General features: G+C 38.6%; 1 protein-coding gene across 1 annotated transcript in view; it reads right to left on the bottom strand.

The window, feature by feature from the left end:
- LOC138069681 (guanylate-binding protein 6-like) overlaps positions 1-12,129 on the bottom strand; it is a 38,638-nt gene that overhangs the window by 12,753 nt on the left and 13,756 nt on the right. Inside the window, exons 6-11 of the mRNA XM_068961017.1 lie at positions 8,882-9,162; positions 7,979-8,191; positions 7,556-7,658; positions 7,001-7,194; positions 5,858-6,078; positions 1,811-1,817 (exon numbers count right to left, since the gene is read on the bottom strand). Coding sequence (XP_068817118.1) covers positions 1,811-1,817; positions 5,858-6,078; positions 7,001-7,194; positions 7,556-7,658; positions 7,979-8,191; positions 8,882-9,162 — 1,019 coding nt within the window. The remainder of the gene's footprint in view (positions 1-1,810; positions 1,818-5,857; positions 6,079-7,000; positions 7,195-7,555; positions 7,659-7,978; positions 8,192-8,881; positions 9,163-12,129) is intronic.

Here is a 12,129-nt window from a genome sequence, read left to right as displayed (position 1 = left end):
AAGAAGAATTTTAAAAACATCTTGATGAAGGTGAAAGAGGAAAGTGAAAAAGTTGACTTAAAACTCAACATTCAAAACACTAAGATCAGGGCATCCAGTCCCATCACTTCATGGCAAATAGATGGGGAAACAATGGAAACAGACTTTATTTTCTTGGTCTCCAAAATCACTGCAGATGGTGACTTCAGCCATGATTTAAAAGACACTTGCTCCTTGGAAGAAAAGCAATGACAAACCTAGATAGCATATTAAAAAACAGAGACACTGCTGACAAAGGTCTGTACAGCCAAAGCTATGGTTTTTCTAGTAGTCATGTATGGATGTCAGAGTTGGACAATAAAAATGGCTGAGCATCAAAGAATAGATGCCTTCAAACTACAATTCTGGAGAAGACTTTTGAGAGTCCCTTGAGAATCAAATCAAATCAGTCAATCCTAAGGGAAATCAACCCTAAATATTCACTGGAAGGACTGATGCTGTAGCCAAAGCTCCAATAATTTGGCTCCCTGATGTGAAAGAGATGGGAATACCAGACCACCTAAACTGCCTCTTGAGAAATCTGTATGCAGGTCAGGAAGCAACAGTTAAAACTGGACATGGAACAACAGACTGGTTCCAAATAGGAAAAGGAGTCCGTCAAGGCTATATATTGTCACCCTGCTTATTTAACTTCTATGCAGAGTATGTCATGAGAAATGCTGGAGTGGAAGAAACACAAGCTGGAATCAAGATTGCCAGGAGAAATATCAATAACCTCAGATATGCAGATGACACCACTCTTATGGCAGAAAGTGAAGAGGAACTAAAAAGCCTCTGGATGAAAGTGAAAGAAGAAAGTGAAAAAGTTGGCCTAAAGCTCAACATTCAGAAAACGAAGATCATGGCATCTGGTCCCATCACTTCATGGCAAATAGATGGGGAAACAGTGGCTGACTTTATTTTTTGGGACTCCAAAATCACTGCAGAAGGTGATTGCAGCCATGAAATTAAAAGACGCTTACTCCTTGGAAGTTATGACCAACCTAGATAGCGTATTCAAAAGCAGAGACATTACTTTGCCAACTAAGGTCCGTCTAGTCAAGGCTATGGTTTTTCCTCTGGTCATGTATGGATGTGAGAGTTGGACTGTGAAGAAGGCTGAGCGCTGAAGAATTGATGCTTTTGAACTGTGGTGTTGGAGAAGACTCTTGCAAGTCCCTTGGACTGCAAGGAGATCCAACCAGTCCATTCTGAAGGAGATCAGCTCTGGGATTTCTTTGGAGGGAATGATGCTAAAGCTGAAACTCCAGTACTTTGGCCGCCTCATGCAAAGAGTTGACTCATTGGAAAAGACTCTGATGCTGGGAGGGATTGGGGGCAGGAGGAGAAGGGGACCACATGGGATGAGATGGCTGGATGGCATCACGGACTCGATGGACATGAGTCTGAGTGAACTCCGGGAGATGGTGATGAACAGGGAGGCCTGGCGTGCTGTGATTCATGGGGTGGCAAAGAGTCAGACACAACTGAGCGACTGAACTTAGAACAGAACTAATGTGAAGGGAATCAAAATATGTCTACTACAAAAGAACTAAACATAAAGAAGGCATAAATAAAACAAATGAAGCACAAAAAAATGCCAAAAAGAAAAAGAAATAACAAAATAGTAATGAAACAGTTCTATCTTATGAATAATTTCTTTAAATGCAAATTGATTAAACTCTTCCCTGTCAAATGTAAATGCATTAACTCTCCAATCAAACCAGTAGATTGGCAGAATGGATTAAATTTTAGAAGTGTTCCAACTATATGCTATCCATAAAAATCTTACTTTAGGTCTAAGTACACAGAAATTGAAATTGAAAAGAGGAAAGAAGACATTCACAAATAATAGCAGGAGACTTTAATATCCTACAATCAATAATGGATAGAAAAATCAGACTGAAAGTTAATAACAAAGTAGAGGCCTTGACCAACACTAGACTAATTCAATTAACAAAACTTCATCAAATGACAAAAGAATACAGATTTTCTCAGATGCACATTAAATATTTTCAAGGATAGAATACATGTTATGAAAAAAAAATCTTCGTAATTTTTTAAATGCTTGAAATCATACAAAGTTTCTTTTCTGATCACAATGGAATAAAACTAGAAATAAATAGCAGGAATAGAGCCAGGAAGTTCACAATATGTGTAAATGAGATGACACCATTTTAACAAAAGGTCAAAGATAAAATCACAAGAAATATTATATAATACTTCTTGAAAAATGAAAATAAAAGCACACACACACACACACACACACACACACACACAAAACCCAAATGTGAAGAACCCTGAAATCAGCAACCTGACCTTACTATTTAAATAAATAGGAAAATAAGCAGAATCTGGGACTAGCAGAGTAAATGATACAAATTATTGTGGAGATAAAGAAAATGAATGACATAAAAATAATGCAATAATTTTTAAAAATAGTTAGTTCTTTGAAATAATCAATAAACAAACCCTTGAGCTAGTGAAAGTGAAATTTGCTCAGTCGTGTCTGACTCTTTGTGACCCCATGGACTGTATAGTCCATGGAATTCTCCAGACCAGAATACTGGAGTGGGTAATCATTCCCTTCTCCAGGAGATCTTCCCAACCCAAGAATCGAGCCCAGGTCTCCTGCATCGCAGGCAGATTCTTTACCATCTGAGCCACCAAGGAAACCCTACTGTTCTTTAATGGGTGTGTGAATTAATCAGTGTTAGCAGTGACCACAGCCATGAAATTAAAAGACACTTGCTCCTTGGAAGAAAAGCTATGACAAACCTAGATAGCATATTAAAGAGTAGAGACATCACTTTTTTGACAAAGGTCAGTATAGTCAAAGCTGGGTTTTTCTAGTAGTCACGTACAAATGTGAGAGTTGGACCATAAAGAAGACTGAGCACTGAAGAATTGATGCTTTTAAACTGTGGTGTTGGAGAAGACTCTTGAGAGTCCCTTGTACTGCAAGGAGATCAAACCAGTCAATCCTAAAGGAAATCAACCCTGAATATTCATTGGAAGGACTGATGCTGAAGCTGAAGCTCCAATACTTCGGCCACCTGATGCAAAGAGCCAGTTCATTGGAAAAGACCCTGCTAATAGAAAAAGACTGACCACACAAGGAGAAGAGGCGGCAGATGATTAGCATCTCTGACTCAATGGACATGAGTTTGAGCAAACTCCAGGAGATAGTGGAGGACTGAAGAGCCTGGCGTGCTACCGTCTATGGGATTGCAGAGTAGGAGATGACTTAGCAATTGAACAGCAACAAGGCAATTAACAACCTCTAAAAGACTTTTCTTTCTTTAATGATCACTGCATGTTGGTTCTATTATTTTTATTGAAAGGAAATAAAAACAGTATTTCAAAGAAATGTATGCTCTCTCATGTTTATTGATGCATTCCTCACAGTTGACACCATAGGGAAACAACCTGAGTGCTCACTAATGCTTGAAAGAATCAAAAAAGACTTGACACATATACACAATGGAATACTATTTGGCCACAAAAAAGGAGGATATCCTGTCATTGGAGACAACATGGATGGACTTCTAGAACACCTAAGTGAAAAAAGTCAGACAGAGAAATACAAGCACTTGATGATATCCCACATGCATCCAATTTGAAAATGTCAATTTTTTCTTCTTGTTCTTCAATTCAGAGCATCTCTAAGGAATTAGAACACATATTTGATTTGAGTTGTCAGTGGAAACAAATATTTATATAGTATAGTTTGCCTTTACATTAAACTTTTCAATTTATTGGTCACATATTCATTGATACAAAGTTTCTTCCTTTAAAAGGGCAAAGCCATTCTTCCTTTTGAACACTTGAGGCCACAACTGATGGAGCCATTTAAATTCTTCAGTAAAGATGTGTTAACATCTTTGCAGAGGCACAGACTGTGATACATGAAGGTGTTATGCCAGAAAGGTTTCTTTCATTCTGTTAGCCTTAAATCACCTTAGAGACATTATCTGGTGTCTAAAATCTGAAGTATTACCACAGACCTTTTGAGTATTCATGTCTTTCTGGCAATTGAAAACAGTCACACATGTGTCCATTTTTTGTTTTTCAAGCAGATAATTACTCTGTACATTCTCTGTCTAAACATACCCTATGGAGATATACAGAAAAAAATATATAATTGTTCCTGTAGTCAAAGGAACTTTACTTTTATTTGAAAATAAGTACCAGAATTAGTTACACCTGGTCACATCTAACTGGCTGCCATGTCCAATCATGTTATCAATTGAATGCTTGTGTTCTTCAAAATTCATCTAATGAAACCCTAAATGCCAAATTTTCCCCAGTATAATGTTATCTGGAACTGAGGCTTTTAGGAGGAAATCAGGCTTGAGGTTGAGACCTTCATGAATCTGATTAGTGCCCTTAAAACAAAAACCTAAGAGTTTTCTTTCCTTTTCCCAATATGTGAGGACACAGCAAGAAAGCTACCATCTGTAAAGCTGGAGTAGGACGCTTACCAAGAATCCAACAATGCTGGCTCACTCCTTTTGGACTTACAGCCTCCAGAATGGGAGGAATAAACATTTGTTTTGCTAGCCACCTAATCTATGGTAATTTGTTATAGCAACCTAAGATAAGACAAACTATGATGCTCATTACTATCATTGTATGTACTTGACTTCTGATTATTTAAATGCCAACACCTGGCCTCCATCGTCGGGGCATATCATCCCCAATAACATCAAGGCACCCAGTTCTGCAGTGGTACATCCCCCCTTCTGCACGTGCCTACTGCAGCCAGGCCACCACTGAACATTCAACTGTGATGGGATTCCTCTCACCAGGGCATATTCTTAATGTTTAGTGATCTGCTTCTGCTATCTGAAAAGTATAATTCAAACACAGGAAGTAAATACTACTCTAGCTGTGGTTTCAAAGGGTAACAGGAAAGTTTATACCTTATTTTTGAAGCACATACAAGAAATTAAAAACCAAGGACAAAATGAAAGCAAGGTTAGGATGCAAATTTTATACTTTTTAGTATTCTGATATAATTCATTGAGTAGGCTAATGTCATTTCTAGAGGCAATGAACAATTTCATCATCTAATAGCAAATTTCACATTTGTTTGCTAGTATTATAATTGTATTACATTTTATGCTTTCCTAGTAACTTATTTACAAAATGGTAATACAATCTTTCTGAAATATGGAGTATATAATGAAAATCATGTGTCCCTTCCCACATGCTGTTCTCCTCAGAAAGAACCAATGATTCCAATTTCTAATGAATCTTTCCAGAGAAGTTTTATCTCGATATACATATGGGTGCACATACATTTTTACTGTGAAAATATTATCCATAATATTTGTACCTTATTTTTTCACTTTATAGTATATCTTCAAGTTTGTTCTATATTCATACAAATAGAGCTGCATTGTCCATTTATTGGCTAAATACAAGGTATTTCAGTATTGCACATACATAAAGTATATTACCAATTTTTATAGATGGACTTCTAACCAGATTCCTGATGGACATTTAACTAGACTCCAATCTTTTGCCTTTAAAAGCAGTGCTTCGGTGAACCTCTTTCATGTATATATATATGTGTGTGTGTGTGTGTGTGTGTGGGTGGGTGCTCACATATATAATACATGATTTTCCACATATAGATACATATCCTAAAAGTGAACCTGCTATTTCAAAATGTCCATACATTTATTTTATCTAATACGGGCCAGACATTGATTTCCTCTAGTAGCCACTTTTATATTTGAAGCTTTGCTGAACAAAAGTGAAAAAAACATGCATATCAAAAAGAAGCCAGAACATATATCCATGCTCTATAATTTTTTGAAAGGAGAGCTACTTTTTAAATAAAGAGCCTACCCCTTTCACAATCTGCCCAAGAAGTTTAGCTGGAGAACTCAATATTGAAGTGAGCTCATCACCAAATTTGTCCAAGGCTTTTGTAACCCAGGGAGTATCCTCTTCTTTAGTATCATCAATCATATTTTTTAACTGATTTATTTCTTCACTCATCAACTCAGATTTCTCTCTAAAACCTTCATTAAGCAGAGTTTCTTGGACCTAGAAATAAAGCAGAGAGGGAAGTAATATGTTTTAAATTCTCATTTTTTTCAAAGACTACATTTTGCATTTAAGAACTTTGTCAAACTATCTTTGTTTTACTCGCAAAATTGTTCTCTCTTACTCAATCATGAAAGGAGAGTTTTGTAACAGGGACTATTTCCTGGTTTTGACAGGAACATTAAGAGAAAGTGTAGTTTACAGCCTTGCTAATATTCACACACTATTGGGTTTTGCCAGGAGGCTAAGCCTCACGTGAGGACAAATGTTATGCATTTCAGATAAATGTTATGCATTTCAGAGGTAACCTTGGATCAAACTGCAATAATTCTCAAGATGGTAAGAATTATAGAAATCTGTTATAAGGACATCCAGGTAGACAATGAGAGAATTCTCTCTATGCCACACAGTATCTTAGGTATCTATCCACCCCTGGAGACAATGCAGCAAGTTTAGAAGCTGCCACATCCCAGTGTTTTTAAGTTTGAACATTTTTTATAGTTTTATCTCAGCATAGATCTGTCTCTGGGCCTATGGCTGAGAACAGAGTTCCTGGTAATTGGCAGGGATCCTGAAAGCAAACCAGCTGCTGCTTATACTAAATACATGCTGTTGCAATATCTGTCTAATTGAGCTTCACGGGATCATTTAAAATTTCCCCAAATAGCTACTTAAACCCTATTTATAATTTCCAAGGGTTTGAAGTATCAATACTCACCCTGAAATCTCCAAAGTCTACATATATAGTAGAAATTAAAGCCTTCTTTTCTAAAAAAGGAATAATTCTAAGGGTTCTAATGAATCAGAAGCAGTAAATGGCAATGATGCTTCCCCCATGGTCTTGCTGTAAACTTCGCCCATCCCTTCCTGAGGTCCCAGGGTAATGACCATCAAGCACAACTAAGGCCACAGCCTGACTTACCTTCAGCTTATGCTCCAACATCATATTCATCTCTCTCAGCAGGTTTTCTCTTTCATTCTCCAGCTTCTCTGTCAGCTGTGCTATGTTTTCCTGGAAACTCTTCTGTTGTGCCTCCATCTCCTGCTGCTGCTCCTGCAGTTTCTGTTTCAGCAGCTCCCGTTCCTTCTCAGCTGTCTCATTCCTGGCCCGCGTTTCTGCCCCAGGAAGGTTCAGAAAGGAATAAAAGTAAGATGAAGACAGATCTTTATGCTGAGAGCTCAGAGACCAAACCAAATTAGAAAGAGAGGAGAAATCTCTGAATTCCCACTGCCATACCCCACACCTCAAACCCTGTGTCCACACCATCAAGAGCACATTTCAGAATGTAATGGGAAAGACTCTTTTGGCTGACATCTAACCACATCCAACCACATCTCCTCTTGCTGTTTTCAGATGTAGTAGAGTTGTTTCACAGGAGAGGAAGTTCCTTGTATCAGGAAGACTTTGCTCTCGTACCTATTAGAGGTCACTGCAGGAACCTACCCATCCCACGGTGAGCAGAGTGCTACCCCATACCTGCTGCAGTCTTCTCCCCATCAGTGAGTGCTTTATCTGCCTGCAGGATGGATTTCTCTAATGCTGCTTGTGACTGAAGAAAGCTCTGGAGGACTTCATTTGCCTGGGGAACCACAAAGGAGCATAGAACTTAGATTTCCACTGAGAAGATTAGTGCTGCAAAAACATGTATGTAATTTTTGTTTCATGTTTAAAATCCTGTGGTGGTTCCCTACAGCAAGTCCAGGCTCCATACTCATGTTTTGAGAATACGTATCTCTACTCTACTCAGGAATAAATTTCAAGTAGTGGATCTTAAGAGCTAAAGCTGTCATGACATCTCCATGCTCTCTCATTACCCACACCTAGTTCTGTGCTCTCAGATTTTCAGGAGGACCCTCTAGACTCTATTCTGTAGACTCCCCATGCTCTATGTGTCCTCACCTTCACTCCTTTTCTGGGCACTTGATGATAATCCTGTTCAAACCTTTCCTTTGCTTTCCTGTAGAGTTCATAACCTCCAGGAACAGAAAAAGTGCCCGCTGAAATACTTTCCATTAGGGTCTTGGAAATCTCATCAAGTTTAACCTGGCAGTATTTGACAGATGCCTCTTCATTCTGCAACACAAAATCCTCCTTCTTATTCTTTATGATTTCCTGGAAGTGAAATGTAGAGGGATGTCACCAGAAGAACGAAAAAGAAGAGATAAAATTTCAAAGAATTTGATAGAAAGAATGGTCTAACTGCTGTCCTCATGAGAAAAATATTTTGCTGGAGGACGCGAAATTAAAAAAGCAATCACAAGTTCTGGTTTACTCCCAACCCTGAAAACTCTCTGAAAGACCACAGGAAAGTTTCTCAACCTCCCTTCAGGTTCTTCATCTGAAATGTTGGTGTTGCATTATCTAATCTCTACGGTTCTTGCAGCTATAATAGTCATTGATTCTATATTCAATGATACAGCAAGGAGCAACCCAGGTTGAAAATGGTCTGGCATAATGGTCTGATTAGAGAAATTTGGATTCTTCTTCATGGGATGATGTTCACAGAAAACTAAAGCAACTTAAGAATGACTTTTGGGTGTTCCAGACATACTTGGAGTCCAAAGACATATATGCTTTAGGAGGATATATATACTGATTTTTCATCAGAAAACTAGAGAGATTTCTAGATAAACTACTGAGGTTTAACACAATAAAACACAAAATATACTCCTTGGTAACTCTATCCTTCCTGAGAACACAGACTACTTTTGAGTGAAGGGTGAGCCATGTGGCCTCTAATGGCATTTCTACGTTTCATTCATCAAGGGGAGGAAAGAAATGGTAAATATTAAGACAAATTACCACAAGATTCTTCTGGAATTCATGATTTTCATCCTTGAAGGAGTGCTCCATGAAGATGGCAATGGCTTCCTTCTCACAGGCTGCATGCACCTCCAGCAGCTCCTGGAACGTGTCTGTGGGGAGGCTCAGTCGCTGGGTCATCTTCTCACTGTAGTGGTCAGCTGCCTTTTGCACAGCTGCTGAGTTCTCCAGCTGGGCCAGAGATGTGACTGCATTCTCCAAACAAGGTACAGCTCCACTGTTGATGGTATCCACGTAGGTCACAACCAACTTTCCCAGCCCTGAAAAGGCCATCAAATTTAAGGAATAAATATCAAGCCATTGGTCCATAAAATACAAGATTATGGGATTACAATTCTAAAGGCTCTCCCTCCCTCTCTCTCTCTCTCTCTCTCTCTCTCTCTCTCTCTCTCTCTCTCTCTCTCTCTCTCTCTCTCTCTCACACACACACACACACACACACACACACACAGAGCCATATCTCCTTTTACTATCATCACCTTTGTTTTCCTACTGACTTCACTTTTATGGTTCTTGGGGCTAAAAAAATTGAAAATCTACCTGCATCCAACTTATTAAGGAGTATCTGAAAAATATAGTATCCTACTAAAAACTTGAAAGCAAAATACCTCACATAGGTATTCAGATAAAACAGGGTATATCAGATTTTATTTATTCCTAATTCTGAGGCATTAAAGGTACTTTCAGAGATTTATAGGCTGTTACTGATATTTGAACCACACAAAACTCTCAAAACACTTTTTATTTTCTCCTTGCAAAGAACTTTTATTGTATAAGGTTTCCCCTGAGAAAATGGTATATTCTGTTTTTATACTGAGACAGTGATTTTTATTCTGAATAGAGAAATTTTTCAGATAAATGGAAGTCACAGATATCAGTGACAAAATTTGCAGTTTATGGGAGAGATTTATAATCCCCCAGATATTGTTCAGTTGCTCAGTTCTGTCCAACTCTTCATGACCCTTTGGACTGCAGCATGCCAGGCTTCCCTGTCTTTCACCATCTCCTGGAGCTCAAACTCAAGTCCATTGAGTCAGTGATGCCATCCAACCATCTCATCCTTTGTCATCCCCTTCTCCTGCACTCAATCTTTCCCAGCATCAGGGTTTTTTCAGTAAGTCAGTTCTTTCCATCAGGTGGCCAAAGTATTGGAGCTTCAGCTTCAGCATCAGTCCTTCCAATGAATATTCAGGACTGCTTCCTTTTAGCATTAACTGGTTAAATCTCCTTGCAATCCAAGGGATTCTCAAGAGTCCTCTCCAGCATCACAGTTCAAAAACATGAATTCTTTGGCGCTCAGCCTTCTTTATATGATCCAGCTCTCACATCCATACCTGACTATTGGAAAATCCATAGCTTTGACTATACAGACTTCTGTCAGCAAAGTAAAGTCTGTTTTTTAATATGCTGCCTATGTTTGTCACAGCTTTCCTTCCAAGGAGCAAGCATCTTTTAATTTCATGGCTGCAGTCACCATCTGCAGTGATTTTGGAGCCCAAGAAAATAAAGTCTCTCAATGTTTTCATTGTTTCACCGTCTATTTGCCATGCAGTGATGGGACCAGATGCCTTGATCTTCATCTTCTGAATGCTGAGTTTTAAGTGAGCTTTTTCATTCTCTTCTTTCACTTTCATTAAGAGGCTTTTTAGTTCATCTTCACTTCCTACCATAATGGTGGTGTCATCTGCATATCTGAATTATTAATATTTCTCCTAGCAATGTTGATTCCAGCTTGTGCATCATCCAGCCTGACATTTCGCATGATGTACTCTGTAAATAAGCTAAATAAGCAAAGTGACACTATACAGGCTTGCTGTAGTCTTTTCCCAAATTGGAACCAGTTCATTGTTCCATGTCCAGTTCTAACTGTTGCTTCTTGAGCTGCATAAAGATTTCTCAGGAGGCAAGAAGGTGGTCTGGTATTTCCATCTCTTTAAGAATTTTCATTTAAAAAAAATTATTTATTTATTTTAATTGAAGGATAATTACTTTACAATATTGTGATGGTTTTTACCATATATCAACATGAACTGGCCATGAGTATACATGTCTACTCCCATCCTAGCCCCCTTCCCACTTCCCTCCCCACCCTATTCCTCTGAGTTGTCCCAGAGCACCGGCTTTGGGTGCTCTGCTTTATGCATCAAACTTCCACTGGTCATCTGTTTTACAAACGGTAATGTACACATTTCAGTGCTTTTCTCTCAAATCATCCAACTTTCACCTTCTCCCACTGAGTCCAAAAGTTCTTTATATCTGTGTCCCCTCTCCTGCCCTACATGTAGGATAGTCGTTACTGTCTTTCTAAATTTTGCAAATATGCCTTAATATATAGTAGTTGTCTTTCTCTTTCTGACTTACTGCACACTGTATAATGGGTTACAGTTTCATCCACCGCATTAGAACTGATTCGAATACATTCCTTTTTATAGCTGAGTTTTTCATTCTAATCCCAAAGAAAGGTAATGCCAAAGAATGCTCAAACTACCGCACAATTGCACTCATCTCACACACTAGTAAAGTAATGCTCAAAATTCTACAACCCAGGCTTCAGCAATACGTGAACCATGAACTTCCAGATGTTCAAGCTCATTTTAGAAAAGACAGAGGAACCAGAGATCAAACTGCCAACATCTGCTGGATCATCAAAAAGCAAGAGAGTTCCAGAAAAACATTTATTTCTGCTTTATTTACTATGCCAAAGCCTTGACTGTGTGAATCACAATAAACAGTGGAAAATTCTGAAAGAGATGGGAATACCAGACCACCTGACCTGCCTCTTGAGAAACATATATGCAGGTCAAGAAGCAACAGTTAGAACTGGACATGAAACAACAGACTGGTTCCAAATAGGAAAAGGAGTACATCAAGGCTGTATATTATCACCCTGCTTATTTAACTTATATGCACAGTACATCATGGGAAACACTGAGCTGGAAGAAGCACAAGCTGGCATCAAGATTGTCAGGAGAAATATCAATAACCTCAGATATGCAAATGACACCACCCTTAAGGCAGAAAGTGAAGAACTAAAGAACCTCTTGATGAAAGAGAAAGAGGACAGTGAAAAGATTGGCTTAAAGCTCAACATTCAGAAAACTAAGATCATGGTATCCAGTCCCATCACTTTGCGGCAAATAGATGGGGATACAGGAGAAACAGTGGCTGACTTTATTTTGAGGGGCTCCAATATCCCTGCAGATGGTGATTGCAGCCATGAAATTAAA

The sequence above is a fragment of the Capricornis sumatraensis genome, chromosome 2 (assembly GCF_032405125.1).
Source record: "Capricornis sumatraensis isolate serow.1 chromosome 2, serow.2, whole genome shotgun sequence".
Taxonomy (NCBI): Eukaryota; Metazoa; Chordata; class Mammalia; order Artiodactyla; family Bovidae; genus Capricornis; species Capricornis sumatraensis.
The sequence above is the reverse complement of the archived record's forward strand: the minus strand, read 5'-3'. Positions and strand labels throughout refer to the sequence as shown.